This window comes from Panthera tigris, chromosome B2, assembly GCF_018350195.1.
Source record: "Panthera tigris isolate Pti1 chromosome B2, P.tigris_Pti1_mat1.1, whole genome shotgun sequence".
Classification (NCBI taxonomy): domain Eukaryota; kingdom Metazoa; phylum Chordata; class Mammalia; order Carnivora; family Felidae; genus Panthera; species Panthera tigris.
In genome coordinates, this window is record NC_056664.1 from 15,166,575 (window position 1) to 15,190,060 (window position 23,486).

General features: G+C 37.6%; 1 protein-coding gene across 1 annotated transcript in view; it reads left to right on the forward strand.

Annotated features, from left to right (window-relative positions):
• Positions 1-23,486, forward strand: part of RANBP9 (RAN binding protein 9) — a 90,309-nt gene that overhangs the window by 45,433 nt on the left and 21,390 nt on the right. The window contains exons 3-7 of the mRNA XM_042985695.1: positions 7,052-7,104; positions 8,000-8,167; positions 12,404-12,426; positions 20,124-20,308; positions 22,981-23,093. Of these exons, the coding sequence (XP_042841629.1) occupies positions 7,052-7,104; positions 8,000-8,167; positions 12,404-12,426; positions 20,124-20,308; positions 22,981-23,093 (542 nt within the window). The remainder of the gene's footprint in view (positions 1-7,051; positions 7,105-7,999; positions 8,168-12,403; positions 12,427-20,123; positions 20,309-22,980; positions 23,094-23,486) is intronic.

Below are 23,486 nucleotides of genomic sequence, written 5' to 3' on the forward strand. Positions count from 1 at the left end.
CATTTTCCTTCATTTCTAAGTATTTTCTAATTTCCATTGTGGTTTCTTTGTGAATTTTTAGAAGTGTGTTTAGCTTCCACATATTTGTGTACATTCCAATTTTTATTGTATTTATGAGTTCTTTAAATTTTTTTAGTGTTCATTTATTTATTGAGAGAGAGAGAGAGAGCGAGCGTGTGTGTGTGTGTGCACTGGGGAGGAACAGAGGGAGAGAGAATCCCAAGCAGGCTCGGTGCTGTCGGTGCAGAGCCGACGCGGGGCTCGATCTCATGAAAGGTGAGATCGTAACCTGAGCCGAAATCAAGAGTTAGACACTTATAACCAACTGAGCTACCTAGTACCCCATGTTTGTGATTTCTAATTTAATTTCTTTGTGGTTGGAGAATATGCTGTGTATGATTTCAGTTATTTTAAATTTACAGGGGCTTGTTTTAGGGCCTGGAGATTCTTCTGTGTGCTCTTGAGAAGCATGTCTCACCATGGTTGGTGGAGAGTTCTATAGATGTCTGTTGGTTCTGGTTGGTTTACAGTTGTGTTCAAGTTTGCATTTCCTTGTTGATCCTCTGATTGTTCCATCCGTCATTCAAAGTGAGTTATTGAAATTTTCAGCCATTATTTTGACTTGCGTGTTTCTTTTAATTCTTGGAGTCTTCACTTTAAATAGGGCTCTGTTGGTAGGTTTGTATTTGTGTATAATTGTTATGTTTTCTTGATGTATTGACCCTTTTGATGATAAAATGTATCCTTTTGTTTCTAGTAGCAGCTTTTGTCTTAAGGTCTATTTTGTCTGGTATTAGTAATAGATTACTTAATTTCTTGTTTGATTACTATTTAGAATGTCTTTTTTCCTTCCTTTTATTTTCATCTTGTGTGTTCAAATCTAGTGTTCCCCTAGACAATATGCCATTGTTTGTTTTTTTAATGAAAAATACTGTTCTATGAGTCTCTACCTCTTAATTGGATGACTTTATCCATTTGTGTTTCTTATCATTGCTGATAACGTAGGACTTAAGTCTGCCATTTTGATATTTATTACGTGTGTTGTATCTTTTTGTTTCTGTGCTCTTCCATTATTGCTTTTGTGTGAATTAAATGTCTTCTAGTATACCTCTCAATTTCATTGTGGTTTCTTTTCTGTCGTTTCTGAGTTATTTTCTTAGTGGTTGCTCTGGAGGATTACTCAGATAATACCTTAACATAAAAATATAATTTGGGGGGCGTCTGGGTGGCTTAGTCGGTTGAGCATCCGACTTCGGGTCAGGTCATGATCTCACAGCTTGTGAGTTCGGGCCCCGCATCGGGCTCTGTGCTGACAGCTCAGAGGCTGGAGCCTGCTTCCGATTCTGTGTCTCCCTCTCTCTCTGCCCCTCCCCTGCTCATGCTCTGTCTCTCTCTCTGTCTCAAAAATAAATAAAACATTAAAAAAAAATTTTTTTTTAAATAAAAAAATATATAATTTGGATTAATACCAACTTAATTCCAATAGTATGTTAAATTTTGCTTCCTAATATATTTAATTTGTTCTTTTCACTGTTATTGTCTTAAAATTCTATCTGTATGCAATTTAAACCTAAAGAGTTATAATTATTGCTTTTATGTTTTTTATGTAGGAGAAGAGAGTTAGAAACAACCATTCATACCTTCTTTTGTATTTACCTATGTAGTTATCTGTATTGCTGTCCTTGCTTTGTATGGATTTGAGTTAGTCTCTAGTTTCCTTTCTTTTATGCCTTATCATTTCTTATGCAGGTTTGTTAGTGACAAGCTTCCAGTTTTTGTTTATTTTGGAATATCTCAGTTTCTCTGTTTTTGAAACATAGTTTTGCTCTATATAGAATTCTTGCTTTACAGAGTTTGCTTTTTCAGCATTGCCAAACGTCATCCCACTGCCTCTGGCTTCCATGGTCTCTGATGAGAAGTCTGTTGTGTGTCTAATGAGTTAAGTAGCATTAACTAAACAAAGCAAGAATGGTGCCGTTCTTGTGGAGTGAGTGGCAAAAATGTGAGAAGAGGTAAACGGGCTTTAAAAGTTTTGTGTTACATTGTCATCATGTAATAAATATACTAATTCAGTCAAGAATATGTGGGTTAAAGATGCATTTCTTAACACATGGTGTTCATTGATATACTATCAAAACATACAGCAGAAAGCTAATAACAAAGGGTAAATATAGAAAAATACAAAGAACGTAGAAAAGGATGAATGGAGAGAACAGATGGGAAATTAACAAGCTAATTGACTTAAACCTTAAACCTATAGTAGGAATATAAACTAATCTTCTTAGTCTCTGTTCTTTGATATTTGGTGCAACCATTATTTTTAAAATGCTAATAACTGTATAATTTGAAATTGATATATTGATCTGAAAAAATTTTATAGCCATTTCCTTTGCTAAACACAGAGTATCACAATAATAAATTTCTTATTCATTGGAGCTCCTGGGTGGCTCAGTCGGTTATACATCTGACTTTGGCTCAGGTCGTGATCTCACAGTTTGTGAGTTCGAGCCCCACATGGGGCTCTGTGCTGACTGACAGCTCAGAGCGTGGAGTCTGCTTCAGATTCTGTGTCTCCCTCTCTCTGCCCCTCCCCCCTCATGTTCTGTCTCTCAAAAATAAATATTATTAAAAAATAATAAAAAATAAATTTCTTGTTCATGTACTTTAAAAATCTTGCCACTCCCTCATTGCTGTGTAATTCGAACTTGCTTTTATATGTCATGCCACACCTCAGACATCTACCAACTATGTTGGTTCACTGCCTGTTACAAGCCACACCCATCCACATCTGCTGTTACAGATTTGCCCGGCAAAGAACTTTTCTTCCACCGCTTCACAATAAACCACAAGCTACAGTCCTGTGCCACCCACTTCCCCAAGTGAACTTCAAGTCTTTTTCAGTGCAGGAGGCTGTATTTATTGTCGTGTTTATGTATTTTAATCAATTTAGCTTGTGTAAAAATTTTTTTTTGAAAAAAATTTTTTTAATTGGGTTCTTCTCTGTCTTTTTTAAATGTGTTACTGCTAGAGTTTTGGAATGCCATGCTCTTACCCCATTTTTTCCCATAAGCCCTGTGGTTTTTATTGCATGATTTTGTATAGTGCAGTGAATTTAAGGAACTTAAATGTGATCATATAATGAAATCCCCTCCCCCAGTTTCTGCATTTATAGATATTTTACTGTGAAATAAAATTTTCTTATTTTCATGTGAGAAATGCACGAGTATGCAGCTCAGTGTTCCTGTGACAGTAATAGGTTTTTTTGTTTTTTTTTTTTTCTGGCTGCTTTCACTATTTCACTTTATTCTTACTTTTCAGCAGTTTGGCTTGTGACTTGTGCATAGGTGTGCTTTTCTTTGTGTTTAACCTGTAGATTATTGAATCTATAAATGCTTTTCCCAGACTTGGGAGATTTTTCTCAGATTTTTTAACCCATTTTCTCTTTCTCCTTGTGGGACTCGGGTTACATGTATGTTAGACCTTTGGATACTGCCTTAGGCAACTCTTTTTTCCCCTCATTTTTCTCTCTGTTCTTCAGATAGCTCTGTCTTCATGTTTACTTAACTCATTTTGCCATTTCCAGTGTGCTGTTAAGTATGTAAGTGCTTATTTCAGGTATTTTTCAGCTCTAGAATTTTTGGGTTTTTTTTTTTTTTATTGTTTCTTCTTCTTTGTTGAAATGATCACAAGCATATTTCCCTTTACGTCCTTGAGCATTGTAACAAGAGTTGCTTTAAATTCTTTGTATTTTAATTTCAACCACTCCATCATCTCAGGGTCATTCTGTTTTTTGTTTCTTTTCTCTTGGATATGGGTCATGTTTTCCCGTGTCTTTATATGTAAAGTACCGTTAATTGTATTCTAGCGTGTTAGGTATGGATTATAGAATTTTAAAATAATAGTATTTTGAGGAATTATTTTTAGTTACATATGTCATCATTTTTTGTGCTGATTATTGTTTCTTTGACCCTTGCATTTCTTCTGTTTTTTTTTTTTTGTTTTTTTTTTTTTACTTTTTCACTTTCTGGTAAAGCATATCTTGAAGTAGTTCTTTTGTGAGGGTCTGTGGATAGTAAAACTGTTAGCTTTTTAGTGTCTTTAAATACCTTATGCTGCCCTCATTTTCAGTGCAACTTGATCTGGGCATTAAGTTCTAGGTTCTTTACCTTAAGTTCTAGACTGTTCTTTACCCTTAGTGCTTTGTGCCATTGTTTATTGCCATCAACTGCCGCTGGGGCAAAATCTGCTGTCAGTCTAATGGTCTTTTCTTGGAGGGACATAAGCCGCATCTTCCCTTTGGAAGCTTTTAGGATTAAGTGTTACCGATATTCTGTAGTGTGTCCGCGTGCGGGTTTATTTTTATCTTCTTCAGTGTGTGTGCGCGCTTTCAATTCAACAATGATAGTTTTCAGTTGTGGAAAATTAGCTACCTATCTTAATAAACACTGATGTTCTGCTTTAATTTTCCATGCTAATGGCTCCTTTTTCCTTTTACGTATCCTAAATGTCCTTTTTAAATTGTTCCCTCTGTCTTAATTGTCCACTTACTTGTGTCATCTAGAATGAATTCTTGTTGCAGTTGTATGTATTTCCTTGGCCTATGTTTGGTATATCCTATAGAGTTTGGCTTTTGTAGCTCATTTCGGTTAGAGAATTTAAAGTTTCTCTTCATTTTGTGCATCTTTTTCTATCCTCATTTTCTCCTTATGACAGTTTGTACTTTCTAACCCCTGGGCCCCCAAACAAAAGCTGGTAGAAGAGTCTTCCAGTTCTCCCTTCAGGGGGATTGGCAGCCTGGCAGAGTCAGTCCCTGATCGTTCAACAGCTTTGCTCAGGTTTAGTCAGGAGGCTACTGCTAGCCTTATCTAGGCCACAGTGTCCAGTAGGCTTAAGCCAAGGCAACAAGTGGTATCGGTATTTTCTTCTCTTCCTTTCAGGAGCGGAAGCCTCTTCCAGTCTTTGGTCTTAAGCAGTGAGCACGGCTGATGTGCCTCCTGGGGAGCATTTTTAGTCGCCGTTTTCCCAGAAGGGGAAACTCGTAGCCGTTAATGGGTGCTCCTAGACCCAGGACCTTGCAGGTCTGCCGTCGTATCCCTGCTCGCAGCTTCGTGTTTCTTCTCAAAGACTTAAGTCTTGTACTTTATTAAGTCTTTTGTTTCTCCCAATACTTACATTGCATGTAAAATACGTGCAATACTCTCAAAATCCTTCTAGTTTTGAAAATCCATTGGCAATCTTTCTTAAATCTTATTACATGTATAAATTTTAGAAAGATACTCTTTTTTTGTACTGTCAGGCTATCCAAATACATAGCATATCCATGTATTTATAGCTTTTATTTTAATATTTGTTTTCATGCCATGGGACTCCTGTTTTATGATTTCTGTAGTTTTGTGACTGTATATTTACACACACCACTTTTTTTTCTCTGGTTACTACTAAAAGAGAAACGTAAATGTTGGTCTCATTTCTAGTCACTTTGCCAAAATAATTATAGTTGACCTCTGAACAACACGGGTTTGAACTGCATGGGTACACTTATATGCAGATATTTTTCAATAAATGCAGCACGGTAGATGTATTTTTTCTCCCTTATGATTTCCTTGACATTTTCTTTCTTTAGACACAACTGTATTGTAAGAGTACGGTGTATAATGCACATAGCATACAAAATATGTGTCAGCTGACCGTTCATGTTATTGATAAGGCTTCTCTGGTCCATAGCAGACAATTAGTTAGGGAGAATCAAGTTATACTTGGATATTTGACTGCATGAGGGTCAGTATTGCAACCCCCTGCATTGTTCAAGGGTCAACTGTAATTCTAAAAACTTTTAGTAGACTCTGTGGTTTTCTATGTATATAATCATAGCGACTACAGGTAAAGATTATATCTTTTAATATTATACTAGTTATTTTTATTAAATTACCTGAAAACTTCAAAACAGTGTTTAACAGTTGTAGACAACTCCATGTCCTGATTTTAATGGAAATGGCTTCAGGGTTTACTGTTGAATATCTTCCTGTATTAGAGTTGGGCGGGGGGTGGGGTGGGGGGGGGGGGAAGTGTGTCATATTTTAGTTTCCTTATACTCTTATTTTGCTTGAGTTTTTATTAGAAATGTAGCTGAAATTGGTCAAATGACATTTTATTTTAATGTTTATTTTTGAGAGAGAGCAGGAGCCGGTGAGGTGCAGAGAATGAGGGCGTGGTGGGGGGAGGGGTGGGACATACAGATTTTGAAGCAGGCTCCAGGCTCTGAGCTGTCAGCACAGAGCCCAACGCGGGGCTTGAACTCACAAACCGTGAGATCATGACCTGAGCCGAAGTCGGATGCTTAACCGACTGAGCCACCCAAGGCATCCTGTCAAATGCCATTTTAAATCCTGGTGCAATCATAGTCAATTAGCCTTTTAACAAACTGGATTCAGTTTACTGTTTTATTTAGTTGTTGGGTTTTTTTGTGTCAGTATTTACAGGTGTATTGCTTTATACTTTTCCACTTTTCTCCTGTCTTTATAGGTTTTATTAATATTTCATAAGCTTTTAAAAATACTTTTAAGTGTAATTTTATTAAATATTTCAGATGTTTTTATATGAATTTGACATCCTTTTTTTTCTAAATCTGTATCTGTGTTCCTTTTTTTGTGGTCTAGATCTTTACTGTGTCTTTTTAGAAATATATTTGTTTCCTAATTATTGTTTTCTTTTTCTTCCACAATCCCCCTACACTTTTTATTAGAAGTCTTAATCCTCAATATTTGTGTGGATAAGTTGAAAGGTTTTTCTAGTTGTTAGTAGAGTGCATAATTATTTCTAATAGTTGGGGTGTCTTTATGAATGAGTACTGTAGGAATTTACTGTGAATCTGGGTTTTATTGTGCTTAATATTGTCCTTTTTGCCATTTAATGAATTGTAATAACTGTTTTGTAGCTGTCCTAGGAGTTTCAACTTGGGCTGGGTTCTGATGTTTCAGGGTGTTGGGTAGTTTTTTTACATATATGGTTATAATAACATGCTTTTCTCCCCCCTCCCCCCCTTTTTTAACAGTTACATGGGAATTGGTCTTTCTGCTCAAGGTGTGAACATGAATAGACTACCAGGTACTTGTGATTGAATTATAGTACTGTCCTACAACTACTTCTTTCTGGTTAAATTTGAAGTAATAATTTGAAATCGTTAAATACTGATTTTTCTGTGTTTTTAATCACGTGTATTACGAGTTCAAAGTGGAAGCCGAGAGGTTTTAAAAAATTCAGATTTTATGTTATTTAGCAAAACTTACGTGTACTATGCATGTTTTTGGTTTTTTTGGTTTTTGGGTTTTTTGCTTGTTTTGTTTTGGCATTTTAACTTCCAGTATATAGCCATATCAACTGCTTTAACTATTTTCATATGATTGGTTGGTTCTCTTTGCTACCCAGCACATTCCTGGCTTTTAACCTGTTGTCATTTGTTTAATGTTCTGGGAATGTAGGCTAATAGGAAAAGTAAACTAAGGAAGGTGTGAAAGTGATTCTTGGATTATATTTTCTGGTATCCCGCTTACCAATGTTAAAAAATTAATTTGGGGGGAAACTTTTTGAAAATAGAAAAATCTTATATTTTACACTAAATGCTCTGTGTGTGTGTGTGTGTGTGTGTGTGTGTGTGTGTGTGTGTGTCTGTCTAAGCCAAATCAAAGCAAAATTCCTTTGGTCTGATAGCAAAGGAAATATGCATGGAAAATGTGACTTTTTTTTTTTTTTTTTAAATGGTAGGAGTCTTGTTTAGTGCATGTTTTAGTCTTCTGTGTGGCATATTTTCCTTAGTGTTGTGAGCAGTATTTTAATGTAGAAATCATGTGGTGTAATTGTTGAGAATTTAAATGTACATTTGGGAATTTATCTTTGTGCTCTTGTTTGTTGTACCACTCTTGCTTGTCATAATCTTAGTGAATAGCTCTCGTACAGAGGAACCTGACTTTTCATTGTAAATATACTGGAACTTTCTCTCTAGGCTGGGATAAACATTCATATGGTTATCATGGGGATGATGGACATTCATTTTGTTCTTCTGGAACGGGACAACCTTATGGACCAACTTTTACGACTGGTGATGTCATTGGCTGTTGTGTTAACCTTATCAACAATACCTGCTTCTACACCAAGAATGGACATAGTTTAGGTACTAAGATAACGTATTGCATGTAAAATAACCGAATACTGTGATTATTGTACTTACAGCATGGTAGTCACATTTATTATGTAGTTCTCTATTATAAATAGTTGCCCGTAGACATTATTTCTTTGTTCCTTCCAGGTGGAGGTTGAGCAAACGGGGAAAATTTGTATTCTGTGAAGGCCACATTGTATCACATGTACGGGAATAACTGTGAAAATAATCCCCGGGGCTCACGTGTTTATTCTAGTAATAGAAGTAAATGCTAAGTGTTCTCTGCTTTGCTTTGAGTAAAACACTTCGTAGCATGACTGAAGTCTCTAGGTAACAGGTGCTAAGGGGAAGAGAAGGGCTGTCAGTTGGTAGTGTAGTATGGGGGAATAATGAAGGAAAAGATTGGTACTATCAAGCAAACCAAAGGCCGTGACCTACTGAAAGGTCAAGCCTGCTAACAGTGTGATGACTGCAGGATGATGGCTACAAGTTAGTTCTGCAGAAAGGAGCAGAACTGAAAGGAAGAAAATAACAGCAGGATTTCTACGGGTAAAAGACAGATGGCAAATACACAATAAACAGGTTAATGGAAACACGAAGAAGCCTGTCCATTGTAAGACGAGTAGGAAATTAGGCTTTTTTAGTTGCGTATGCACCCACAGCACTTCAAATTCCGAATCGTATGCGGTTGTTACACTCGCTTTTCTTAGAAGTCTTTTTGCTTTCGTTTTTATACAGAAGGTATAAAGAAAGAATGGTAAGACTGATGCTTTTACAAATAAAATGGTTTCACATTATTTGAAAAATCCTTGGCTCAAAGCAAATTATTTCTGATGAGGTAAAGCGTAAGGAAGCAAAAAGTAATAAGTAGCTTCAGAAGGCAGAAATTTCAGTTGGCTCATAAACAGTATTGAAAAATTAGACTGCAAATAGTGTCCTTAGGCAAATAAGAGATGTTCTTTGATAGAACACAAAAGCTGTTGTGTCTTTCATTTCATCGTGGGAAATTCTAAGTGTTTTGCTACATTGGTAATAGCTATTCCTTTCTAGTGTCTCAGCATCTTCGTGGTATGCAGTTAATGTCTTCACATTTATATATGGCTTCAATCTTTTCCTTCCAAGTTTTAATATTGATCCTGAAGCCCTGTGTTACCTGACTAAAAGGTCATTCCAAGTCCATAGTAGATCCTTATATGGTCCTTGGTACAGGAACGTTGATTCAGGACGCCAGGCAAAATGTGTGTGTTTAAGGTTGGGTTGCTGTGGCCAGCCAGTTTCCAGAAGGATGCAGCCTCTTCAGCTTCTTTGTTAATAACTGCTTTGGCTCTGACTTATCAAAGCAGTTAACTGGGATGGTCTCAGTGGCCTTGCTCGCGTCAGATATTTGGTCTTAAGTTAGGAGAAATCTGCTTTGAGGTATGACTTTCGATTCAAAAATGCAAAGGAAGACATGTTTTTAAAACTTTATTCCAGAGAAAAAAATTCTATTTTGGGCAGTGGAAAGATCATAGGTGATGTGCCAGTTTCCTGTTCGAGTTTCACAAACACTTATGCTGAGGTTTTCTCTTGAATAAGAAACGGTTTTTAAAATGTGAGATGCTTTTTAGGAAAAGGGTACTTTAGTGATGGGATCACATTCTAATTTTAAGTAAATTTGAGACATTTGTCATGATTCGTTTCTAAAAGTAATGGTTATTAGGCCCACAGAGAGGCAGTATAAGAGCGATTGAAATGGGTTCTTTCGTTGCCTGCGTTTGTCTCCTGGCTTAGGCCTTGTGACCTTAGCAGGTTAGTATTTGTGTGCCTCAATTTGTAAAACAGGATTACTATAATACCCACCTTTTTTTGGTTGTTCAGGTCGACTGAAATGACGCATGCGAAGTTCTGAGGTGATTGCCTGGCACATAGTGAGGATGCACTAAATGTTGTTTATTATCATTGTTTGCCAGGGTCTGGGCTAGATGCTGGAAGTCCAGTGGTAAAAAATGACTCCTCTAGGACAGAGGTCAACAGACCATGGCTCATGGTCCAGATTGGTCTCCTGTCTTTTTTTTTTTTTTTTTTAAGTAAAGTTTCATTGGAACATAGCCACACCCATTCATTTGTGTAATGTGTATGGTTGCTTTCCCTGTTTCGGTGGCAGAATTGAGCAGTTGTGACAGAAGCCATACGGCCTAGAGAGCAGAACATACGTACTGTCTTTACAGAAGTGTGCTTACGTAACTTTGATCCGAATACTGGCATCTAGAAAATAAAATGTTATTTCCACAGTGTCGTTGTGTACTTCCTGGAGTGGATAATTTCTACCCAAAAGGTGATACGTCTTTAGCTTCTGTTTCGTGAAGGTTTTCAAAACTGGATATTTACTGATCATAGAAATAGAAATGGAGAAGTTTTTATTTGAGGAAATAGGTAAAGGAGAAACAGTTCGGTATGCAGGTTAACTTAATTGGGAAAGTTTTTTACTTGTTTTATTGAATATTATCAATTGAAGATCACTTTTTGGAAAACCTCTTGCCAAGTCACAAAATGAGAAATATTAAAAAAGTGTCTTCTGTGTGAAATTTCAATAATTACACTAGCTACAGTGGCATCTTCCTGTGGTCTGGATGTGTACAGGTTGTGGTAGCTGGGTTTGGCCACGTTCCAAAGGTTCATGTGTGGAATTGGGTTTTTCCATTAGAGTTTTTGGTGAAGACTGAAGATTTCAGTAATAACAAAAAGGAACTTTTGCTGAAACTATAAAAGTAGACAGTCTTTGCTATAACAGACATCTTTGAGGAAAATAATTTGTCAGGCTGCTAATTTATGGCAAATGGTAAAGATATGAATGGCAACTAAAATATTCTCTGTTGTTTTCTGTATCCTGTTTAGTTTTCTGAAAATTTTAGAATAAATTTTCATATTTGGCCTGTAGTCCCTTTGCTTTCCATTTATGAATGAAGCCAAAATGATCAGGATGTTTCACAGGGGACTTGGGGGAACCTCCAGCTTTGTTTGCCTTTTGACAAGCCAACATGAATTTACTAGTTTTTAAAAGTCATAAAAATAAGACTTTGACTACAAAACACTATTTCTACACATTTACTAAAAACCATCGAGTAGAGATGTATATAGTCTGTCTTTCAGTTTTATTACTTTAATATCAGATAATTGTGTTTTCTGATGGTATAGCACAATTACAGAGCCATAAAATCTCACGTGGGGAGATACCGTAAAGATAATTTAACAGAAACGCCCTCAATTTTTAGATGATGATCAGTCCCAGAGAGGTCATGGTATTGGTGTGGGTTTTTGTTTTGGTTTGTTTTGGTTTGGGTTTTTTTTGCTTTGTTTTAATGTGTATTTAGACTGGAAGAACTGAGATTAACTGACTAGCCAACAACATCTCCTCCTCTTTTTCTAGAGCTCATTTTTTTAAACCTATCAATGAGATCCTACAGAAATGTTTGGTTTATTTATTATTTTATTTTCCGCTAAGTAACATATTTAAATACTTGAAGAGAGATTATTAAGTCGTCATTTCGGGATGCCAGTAGACTTACTCCAATGACGTCACGTTATTCAAGTATATTTGGAAAATGACTGTGTTCAAATTACTGTCAGGACATTCATGAGAAGTTCTCAACCGTGTAAATCTTGATTCTTTGAATGAGGAATTGACTTTTGTCACAGAACAGTCAAGTTATTTAAGAATGTACTTTCATGGGAAACATTTTTTTTTAAGGAAACACAAATACCGTATTTTGCATTGTTCACTTTTCTTTTTCTTGGTAACAAAAGAAATCTCCGCGCCCCTCCACCCCCCCCCCCCCCCCGAATTACTGAAAAACTAAATCCAGGTGAGGAAGATTAAGTGATAAGACTGGATAGAGCAGCTTGGGTGTTGGCCAAAAATCAGATGTCACTGTCGTGCAACCGGTATTCTCGCAAGGGTCCTCACATAGCCTAGGAGATAGATCTAAAACCATTTTTCAAGATGGTACCCCATAAACAGACTTGGTGTGTGACTAAGAAGGATGTGGACTTTGAGAGGAGATAGCATTCACTCCAACCTCTGTTGGTGTTCTTGAGAAAAATGCTGGTCTCATTATTTTATATTTAGCCTTTAAATTTTTCCTTTCCTTCCTTTGCCATTCCTTCCCTTGTTTTCAGTTATAAATTCAGTTCAGCTTTGTCACTGTTGTCTGCCTTTGAAAAACCATTTCTAATGCCACTTTTTTTGGTTTTTGTTTGTTTGTTTTTTAGGTATTGCTTTCTCCGACCTACCGGTAAGACATAATTTCTTTTACAAGCAGTCTTGCATTTTTAATTAAAAGAATTTAAACTAGTATTAAGCATGTGTGGAATTCAGTCTTACTGATAATTATTAATTTTAGAATGCCATGCGTAGAATAGAGATCCTTTCTGTAGCCACCGCTGTTGTGCACTTTAGAAATTAAACTCCCAAGTTGCTCTGGGTGCCATGGCACAAGGGAACTTTGTTGTAGCTAAAAAAAAAAAAAAAAAAATCAGGATTGATTCTTAGACTACACCTTGTAATGTCACTGCATTCACTCGGTATCCCTGAACTTTTCAGCAGGTGGCTGTGCCACAGTTCTGGTCATTTATTAATGCAGTTGTATATTGAGTGCCTGCTGGTGACAGGTTCTGTGCTTGGGATACGTCATTCATCAAAACAGGTGGAGGTCTCTCTCCTCTTGAAGCATTCACGCTGGGGAATAGAGAATAAACAATTCATTAAAAACAAGTAAATTATAACCTATTTTAAGTACTTTTTAAAGAAAGAAAACGTGGGCGTAGCAAAGACAGAAGAGGAGCTGTACGGTTTGCTCACCTTTGCTCAGGGTAAGTCTCGAGCAGAGACTTGTGGCAAAGTGAGGGAGTCAACTGAATGGGTATGTAGAGAAGGGCACAGGCAGAGGGAACAGTCAGGGGAGCCGTACTGAGGCAGGCGCACAGAGAGTGCTAGGTGAGTCAGAGGTCATGGTGGGAGAGGACGAGCTAGATCACAGAGGCCTTGAGAGCCATTGTAGGGACTCGGCGTTTACTATGAGTGAAAGGCAGAGACCCTGCAGGGTTTGAGGTATAACTTAAGTTTTAAAGGGTCACTGACTGCTGGTTGAGACCTAGACAGGGACAGGGAGTAAGGGTAGAAGCAAGCAGACCTGTGAGGAGGCCATTGAGAAATTGAGGCAGGAGATGATGGTGACTCCCCTCATTAGAGATGTGAGAACTGGTGTGATTCTAGATACATTGTCGAGTCAGAGGCTGTCCATTGTCATGTGCATCATGTATATATAACCCTACAGTAAGGGAAAAAACCTAACAAACAACGATACGATGCTTTCTTGTCACTTAGAATTTTTATTTTGTATTTATTGAATTATCTCTTAGCGTATTTAGAGGTTTTTAATCCATATCACTCGTTGCACACTTAAAAACAATAAGATATGCAATATAGATTGATTGAGGTATTCCCCAAACTTAATGTCAAGAGTCCAACCTTTGAAATCACTTTCTTAGAGTTGACATCTGGTTGTCTACATGATGGGGGCTTCTGGGCCATCAAGAACATTTCTTAAGAGCTGTCCATTACGTCTCTGGCTTTTTCTTCTAAGCTCCTGGTGCCATTGTGCAGGCTCTGATGACAGCCCTTTTTAATATTACCAAAAGGTACTAACCAGAGGTTTTCTGACAGCAGTCAGGACTCTGATACTTCTTTCTTAGTTGGTCCGTTCATGACTTGTTGACTAAAATTGCAGTGATCCATGTTTCACCAGGAAAAACGTTGTTTTAACAAATTCACACTCCTGTGGGCACAGCGACAGCTGCCTGACCAGACACATGTAAGGTGCCACTGATGATAAGACACGTTCCAGTTTCCGAGAAGTTTTGAGAAAAGTGACAGGAGAATCAGGCAGAGAATAGTCATCTGACCTGTAGATTATTAATATTCCTGAAGAAAATTTTAGGGAAGGAAAAAAACCCAGAAAGAAATCGAAGTTATAATAGAAAACAACTCTGCTAAGCCAAGGAGAATTTGGAGTCTAAAATCAACATGCTCGCCAGGAAGCATTATTTAATAATAAACAGTGATGGGACAGGTGTTTCTTTTTTTTTTTTTTTAATTTTTTTTTAACGTTTTATTTATTTTTGAGACAGGGAGAGACAGAGAATGAACAGGGGAGGGTCAGAAAGAGGGAGACACAGAATCTGAAACAGGCTCCAGGCTCTGAGCTGTCAGCACAGAGTCCGACGCGGGGCTCGAACTCATGGACCGCGAGATCGTGACCTGAGCCGAAGTCGGCCGCTTAACCGACTGAGCCACCCAGGCGCCCCAAGGTGTTTCTTTTTTTGAAAAAATATGTCATCTTGGGGTTTTGTCTTGTGTTTGTTCCAAAGTAAGTTCCAGGTAAAGAGTTAAATGAAAAAACAGAAATCAATATGATTGAACCAAACCCCAACTGAGAGCCAGAGGCAAGAGAATTTTCTGATGGATTGGATGTGAACGTATGAGAAAGAGGATAGACAGGACTTGGAGATTCTTGGCCCGAGGAACGGAAAGGATGGCGATGTCACTTACAGATAGAGGGCTGTGTGTAAGGGAAGCAGGCTTTGAGTGGGGGGTGGATCTGGCGTTCAGTTTTGGAAAAGTGAAATGGACTTGCCAGGTATACAGCGTTCAAGAGCATGATCTGAGCTGGGGACGAAAACTTGGGAGTCTTTGGCATTTCAGTATGTAAATGTAAAGTCACGAGACTGTGACGTCAACAAGGGAGTGTATGTAGGCAGAGAAGAAGGGGCATGCATGTTTGGGAGAAGAGATGGGAGCGGCAAAGGGAGATTGAGACGGAGCAACGGGTGAGATAGGAGGAAGACTTAGAAGCGAGTGTGTCCACAAAGCCACGTGAAGAAAACCTCTCTAGAAGGAAGGAGTCAGCAGCTGTGTCAGATGCCCATGCGATAGATCCCGTAAGCTAAGGGCTGAGAATTGACCGGCGGATTTAAGCAGAGTGGAGGTCGCTGGTGACTTTGACAAAGTTTCAGTCGACTGAGTGACGGGGAAATCCTCATTGGAAAGGGTTTAAGAGAGAATAGGAGGAGGGGAATCACAGAGTACGGACAACCTGGTGGAGAATTTGACTGCACTAGGGAGGAAACAAGTGGGTTGTCGTGGCTGGTGGCAGAGGTGGGAGCAGTGAAAGATTTTTTGATTTACTAGGATGTTTATTTGCTGGTGAGAATGATTCAGGAACAGCCAAACAAGTTAACATAAAGGGAGAGGTACACCGTGAGTGGACAAGCTGGGGATCACATGACTCGTGGAGGGGAGGCTGCAGAGAAGAGCATCTGTGGAGGGGCCAGGGGTGGGGTGCAGGTGTGGATGCTGGCACGCAGGTCAGTGTGGCTCAGAACCATCGCAGAGGGCAACACTTGAGTTTCATTTGCAGTTGGCCAAAGGGTTTAGCTGGTTGGGTGTTTGGGGGCGTTTTTTCCTCTTTGTGACCCAAAGTAAGTAGAATCAACTTGTCGGAACAAGCAGATGTTTTATGAGCTCTTGTTCCTCACTTTCATGAGTGGTGACAATTTGGAAAAGACTCGCCGGTTGTAGACATGTTGACTATTTTTGTGTTGCCTTCTGGTTATTTTTGTCCCATTTTAGAATCACTGGTTATGTTTCTTGCCTTGTCTATAATTAGCTGGTGGTAACTTTTTACCAACAGCGGGTAAAGTGGTAGTTAGGGTAGTGTTACAAGTTTTGTTTTGTTTTGTTTTGTTTTGTTTCAATATAGTGGTTCTGAGAGCCTTTTATTCTTAGGATTCTGAGATCTGCTGGGACTTCCACATGCAGCACAGCATTCCGCTCCTTGAAAAGGAAAGGAAAAGTGAATCTTTGCCTTAAGGGCCCCACCAAAGAAGTATTTCTGTGTTCTCTCCCTGTGATCTCTCACTGGCCAGCTGTAGCATTAAATCCTGGTAGAGAGTGTATTTACAGAAAAAAAAAGTTTATCTAGACTGTGTTCCATTTATCATGGAACCTAGGGTGTTTACATGGCTCTGAAAACCCTACATTACATCTTTTCCAGAATAATCTTTCTTCCCCAGCTCACCTCACCAGTTGGAAAAATATCCACCTATAAACTAATTTCACTTTGGGATTACATAAATTCTTTCTTTTTTGTTATAGAAGCTGTCCTCATTTAAAATGATGCTATTTTCCAGCTCTTTAGGCTGATTTGAAATCTACTTTTTATAGATAACATTATTCTTTTTGTTTCTTTTCATTTCATTTCTTTTCATTAGAAAACATCTTTAGAACAAGATTATGCTACTGAATTTGATTTTGTGTGTGTATTTAGTTTTTGAATGTTATTTTTAATATCTTTATCTTTAATAGGTTAATAGAAATTATGAGATCTATGTTTCTCTTCATAGAGACTTATTTTCATTTTTGTCTGATTCTACATGAGAAGGGGTGATCTTTTTTTTTTTAATGTGTTAAGTTTCCTAGAAAACATTGTTTTACATAAATCCACAACCTAGATTCATGCCGTATCATGGAAGAACCTTGAAAGCATTTTGCTAAATGAGCGAAGACGGTCACAAAAGACCACGTATTGTATGAATCCTGTTTGTGTGAAACGTCCAGAATAGGCAGCTGCATACGGTCAGGAAGTAGATGAGTGGCGGTCAGGGGTTACAGGATGGGGAGCAGGAGGTGACTGCTAGTGATAAAAATGTCATAAAATTAAGTAGTGGTGATGGTTGCACAGCTCAGTGACCATACTGAAAACTGTTGTGTTGCTACATTCTGTTTTTAGAAACCTGTAGTCCAGCAAGTTATCTATTAGATTTTTTTTTTTTATAATGTATAGTTTAGCCACTTAAGCCATTCCTTTCTCCTCAGTTCTTCAGGTTTGAAGTTGAGTAAGCGGTATAAAAAATACTGTTACTTTTCATTGAATCCAACTGACTTTACCACTTCTAGTTTTTTATCACGTCCTGATTACAGAAGTAATACACAGTGTTAAGTATTTGAATAATAAATGTTTGTAAATACAGAAAGGGTACAAAAGAGAAGTTTCTCGAAATTCCAGCCTGTTTAGACATGATGGCTGCATTGAATATATATCCTTCCAGGTCTGTTTCTGAATTTAGGTTAGCCAGTATGTCCATTATTTAAATGTTTACAGCAGAGGTGAGGTCATAGTTTATGTACTAGTCTCTAGCTTGCTTTTCTGCATTTAGGAATATAACATCTTTCTGTGTCAGCATACAAATTTTTTACTCTTGTTTTTTGCTTGCTTTTGATATCTTATTGTATGATGCGCTACCACGATTTCTGAGATGCACATTTTTTCATATTTTGACACTTATTTTTTTAAGTTTGTTTCTTTTTGAGAGGGAGAATGAGTGGGGGAGGGGCAGAGAGAGAGGAAGAGAGAGAGAATCCCAAGTAGGCCCCACACGTCAACACAGAGCCCAGTGTGGGGCTCGAGCTCACGAACCTGTGAGATCATGACCTGAGCCGAAGCCAGATGCTTAACCGACTGAGCCACCCAGGCACCCTTCTGTTTTGACTTTTATAAAATGGGGGTGCATCTTAGAATCTGTGGCCTGCCACATTTAATTGGAAGTGTTTTTTCTTAGACATAAAATGATGGTATGTCTTACAATTATTGGAGTCTGAGTTTCGATGAATGTGGTATGTAATACCACTTGTGAATGGACATTCTTTTTAATGTTTTTCCATTAAAATAATGCTTCAGGGCGTTATGTTTGTTTCTCTGTAGGATTTAATTCTTAAAAGTGAAATTGCTCTGTCAGTTTTAATAGATTTTGCCAAATTTCTTTCTTAAAAGATGATATCCTTTTACATTGCTGTGCACAGTGGATGAGAGGGTTTACTGTCTCAACCTTCATCAGCATTGGGTATTCTTAGCTTTTAAAATCTTAATCTAATGTGCAAAAAATTCTTCTTGTTTTAATTTGTATCCTAGGAAGGCCAGTGAGGTTAAGTGTCTCTTCATATTTTCATTGTTATTTGACATTTCTTCTGCAAATTCCGCGTATAGCTGTCACCACTTTAAAAACAATTGAGTTGGCCTTTTAATCTTTGTACCGTATCTTGAGAATATTGTTTACATTGGGAATGTTGATTCTTACATGTGTAGCAGATTTTTTTCCCCATAAAGTCTATTGTCTTGACGTTTATGGCATGTTTTGTCATAGGGAAGTCTTAATCTGTGTTATGGCACAATTTTATCAGAGTATTTCTGAATGTTGATTTTCTTTTCTAGTGTTGATATGATTATTTTCCCGAGTTCGCCAGGAAAATTTAGATTAGCACACCCCTTTTAAAGCGTCTCTGGGCAGTGCTGAATGTCAGAATCACATTCTGCTTGACAAATGGGATTGCCTTTCACTCTGTTGTTGCCTGTATGAACAGTCTTTGGCTTTATATACTTTTGTTTTAAGGTATGTCAAAGTTTGGTTCTGGAGTTCAGTGGAAAGAATCGTGTGCCAAAAGTGGAGAGGCTTGCGTCCCTTTTTTTATGTGTCTCATTCAGAGATGTATGCTGCCACTCCCTGGGTCTCAGTTTCCCGGGGGGTGAAATGAGAGGGCTGGAACAAGTGTCTCCCTTATCTCCGGCTTAAAATTGTAAACACTTGCTAGTTTGGTTGATCTGGAATCCGGGCATTTGCATACATCGCATCACCATTTATTTCCCGAATCCAGTGCAATTCTGTTCCTCAGTATTTTGACACAGTATTCCCTTTGTTTCTGATTTTGGTTGCTTGATCATCGATGAGTTGTTGTTAAATACATCCTCTCAGCTTTTTGCTGTGAAATATATCTAAGCATCTTAAATTCACATCCAAATTATCCGCTCTTAATCTTTATCCAATTTTGTAGTGAAAATATTTGTGATAACCATTAAAGCAAAGAAATAAGGCATAAATACAGAGAATAAAGATGAAGTAAGCCTTGGAGTTAAAACTAAAGTAAAACTAAACGTGGATTTGTTGTCAGATTAATCTGTGCTCCAGTCCCTCCTGTGTCGTGATGCATACCATGAGCAAGTTAATTTACCCCAAACCTCACTTTCTTTATCTTTGTAATGCAAATAATAATTATTTCACAGGATTATTATTGTGCTTAAACCCTGCTATTTAGTAGACATTCAGTAATTCATCCGCCCTTTAGGTATGACAACTAGTGATAGACCCAGAAGGATTCCTGTATTTTTTGCATACTTGAAGCTATTAAACTTGATTGTTTAGCTTCAGAATCTTGGAATAGATCTGAATGCATTTCTCTGTGAATTTGATCATCGAAATCCCTTCCGCTCCCGAAACGTGTGCATTTGAGTCTTTTATTTTTATACAGAGAACCCCACTCTTAATGGCACTGTGTGTTTTGCTTATAATTAAGTTCTCACCACCGTCCCTTTATAATGGCATGCCCAATGCACAGAGAAGTGAAATCGGTAAACTTCAAGTGGCGCCTGCCCCGATAGAGTTGTACAGTAACTAGTCTTCTCATGGAGTCTCTAGAAAATGCATCAGACGTATCCTATATGAAAGCATAAATCCGAATTAACGTGTTTACACTTGAATTAATGTGTAACTAGTATGTGACATGTTCTTAAGAGCAAGACTTACGTTTTTGCTTATTAGAAGTATAATGCCACACGGTCTCTGAATAAAACAGGTGCTTTAGGTGGCTTTAGACTTTCTCTTGATGATTAGATTATAGGAAGTGCTACTTTTTGTCGAGCATATGGTCTCACTTCGATTATTTGCTTACTTTTATTTGTCTTTAGCTGATTTTCTTTCTCTGCTGGTTTTGATTGAGATTTTAAACTATTCAAGAAGTAAAATTCTGAAAGGTAGCATTTGAAAGAATGACTGAGTCTTTAAAACAGTTAGATAGATGCTAGTGAAATGTGTTGTCTTACAGCCAAATTTATATCCCACCGTGGGGCTCCAAACACCAGGAGAAGTCGTGGATGCCAATTTCGGGCAGCATCCTTTCGTGTTTGATATAGAAGACTATATGCGAGAGTGGAGAACCAAAATCCAGGCACAGATAGACCGGTTTCCTATTGGAGATCGGGAAGGCGAATGGCAGACCATGATACAAAAGTAAGTGAGGAAGTTTGAATGGACGTTATTCAAAAATATATATATATATATATATTTATGAAACATTCTTCTAGTATGAAAGAATATTTATTGAAGCATTTTAATCTCATTTCTATCCTAATAATTTTAGTGTATCATTGATTACATTTAAATCTCTATAAAAAGTAATTTACTTTTCTTAATTAAAAATATTTTTTATATATCCTAATAATTTTAATGTAGTGATGATATTTTAATCTCTATAAAAAGTAATTCACTCTGCTTAAGCGATTAAAAATAATTTCGTATCTGGTCTTACTGATTTGGAGGACAAAATAAAGTGACACTAGATAGCTTGGGTTCGTTCATTTGCTATCCTCAGTAATAGGATTTAATGATTTCCATAGGCTACTTGATTCTGTTGTTAATAGTGCCAACGCAAAAGACAAATTCAGGAAGATAATTTAGGTTGTATAATTCGTGGTTTTTGGACATGAACTTGGCTGTGTCCGGTTCACATATTTATGGGGCTAAAAAAAATAATCCAGTTAAAATAATGGTATAGTTAATGTACTGGAATACACACTTGGGATGTACATTTTGTATTTCAAGTTTTGACTCAATTTTTCCAGTGTGTGGGTTACTCTGTCAGAATAATACCAGCTACTTTTGCTTACTAGGATTCCTGTTGTGCTAAATATTTACTATTTTTCGTGGAGATTCAGGGAGGCTATAATTGCCTCTGTTCTAAATAGGAAAATCTGACCAAAAGCATTCTATGGCAGGAATTTTTAAGAATCTAATTATTTTTAATGCAATTTACTTTTATATGTTCTCATTAGACATTTAAGAGGAAGCAAAAAGAATGAAGATCAAAGAGTTGAGACTATGGAGTGAGGATTCCTAAATGCAGGATTGATACTTAGGATTTAGGATGATACAGAATGGGTAGCAGCAAACAATGGGTGTCAGTAAAAGTACTCTAAACTGAACAACCTGTATCTTAACTCCTTTATGAAAAAAGAGGATTTCATTATGGAAGTCAGCAGGAAAATGCAAGTCCTGTGACAGTCAACTCTGTAGACTGTACCTTTGTGAAAAGGCTAGAGATGACACCTGGGTGTCAGTAGCACTAAACGGTAGCTCTGAAAGCTTGAAATGGTACAGACTTAAAAACTAAGTACCAGTGAATTTAAATAGTCATTTTCACTGCTGTCATCTCACCCAAGAAAATAGCAAAGGCTTGGAGATACCATCTATCCGACAGTGTGTCTTAAATGTCTGTGTAATTGCTTTGAACAGTTGTAAACTTAAAGATACAATGAAATTTTGTGTGTGTGTTTTTTGGAGAAGATAGTGATTGGAAGACATGATGGTAATTTGGAAAACATGCTTCTTCCTTGGAGCTGTTACCATCTGGTATCACAGAAGCTCTCCACCGGTAGTCTTTGCCGGCACACTTGACCCAGCAGTGAAGTCTGGCTGAACGTCTCGTGGTCACCATGAGTTAGAGCTCAGATGGGTTGCTGTCCCGGGGTCACCTCCCTTTCATGCTTTAAAAATGGGTGCCGCTGAGCATCCTTGCAGGGGAGTAGTAGAGGAGAGGAAACCTTGTTTATCTTAATTCTGTGGTCAGAGTCCAGTGAGGATCCTCACCGCCACCATGTCCTTTACACAAGTGACACTCACCATGACCTCCTAGGGGGTCCATTTAAAACAGTTCTTCCCTACCCTTTGAAATTAATTTGACCAATTAGATGAATTAAAATGAAAAATCTTGTTTCTTGGAGATTTGCCCCTCTGCCCCCCAGTCCCTCCTTCCGGAACCACAGCTTCCTTCCCCATTTTGATAGGGCCTCAGTAGTGCCAGATGGAGGCAGGCTTAGGAGTTGAATACTTGGATATATTGGTTATTTGGGTTAATATTGTTGAGTCAAGTTTTTGTAACCTTTTGTGATTAGATGTAAATGTGTTTTGACCGCTTGATGGCCTTTTAAAAAGTACACTTGTTCTTTGGAAGTATGGCACTTCCATGTAAATCACAGCTGAGTCAGTTTTTTGTGTGTACAGTCATACTAATAGATTTAGATTAGAAGGGCAGTTTCTCATTGATTAGTAGAATCGCCCTCAGAGACTTTGTTCTGGAAGATTCTCAGGTTCACCTTAGCGTTTCTTGTGTTCACCTCCTGTGACCCCATCTCTTGTAACTGAGGAGCAGAGAAAGGAGTCGAGCTCCACACAACACAAAGAGTTAATCTGTTATTTAAAAATTACTGTATTTTATAAAATGCTAACACTTCACTGGGATAAGCCATGCAGTAAAGATGAAACCGAAATTACGGTTAGTGGGATTGAATATAAGGATGGGAATCGTAGGAAAGGCCCCGGGGATAACGGGGAGCCAAGAATCAAGAGCTGTATAATGTCCTTGCCTCTCTAGTGGTAGTTACTCCTAGGGAGAGCACTCTTCACATGGGATTTGCAGCTAGCTGCCTTGTTGGAAATATGACATGAATAGAACAAAATGACTTTTTTTTTTTTTTTTTAACTTTAAAGTGGAGGTTCTTAAAGCCTGGTTTCAAGGGAATAGGTTGGTTTTGTAACATCAGAGTAGATCTTGTTTTATATAACTTGTAGTATGAAGCCTGTATTCTCTTGACTAAAAGATGTGTGTTTCTTCTTTTTATTTTAAGAATGGTTTCATCTTATTTAGTCCACCATGGGTACTGTGCCACAGCAGAGGCCTTTGCCAGATCTACAGACCAGACCGTTCTAGAAGAATTAGCTTCCATTAAGAATAGACAAAGTAAGGACCCTGTGGTGCATGGATAACACTTGTTTTCAGATTATAGGTTTGGTTATATCAATTTTTAGAAATTATATTTTTTAAACTAAGATCTTTTCAAATATATTAACTTAAAATGGATGCCTCTGAAATTTATTTTCACTGACATTTTTGAAGACCACCTTAAAAAACACTCACGTAAGACTGGGTTAGCGTTCCGGACGTAGAAAGAATTTTGGAGAAAGTTTTATAAGGAATGTTTACCATTTTTTCTTTAAAAATGTTTGCATTAGCTTTTAGGAAGTAAACATTAAACAAAAAAAAATTCTTTTTTTTTTTTTTTTTTTGTAGTTGGTAAAGTAATCCCATGATTAGAGACTAGCAGAGATAATACGTACAAAGCAATGTAAACCT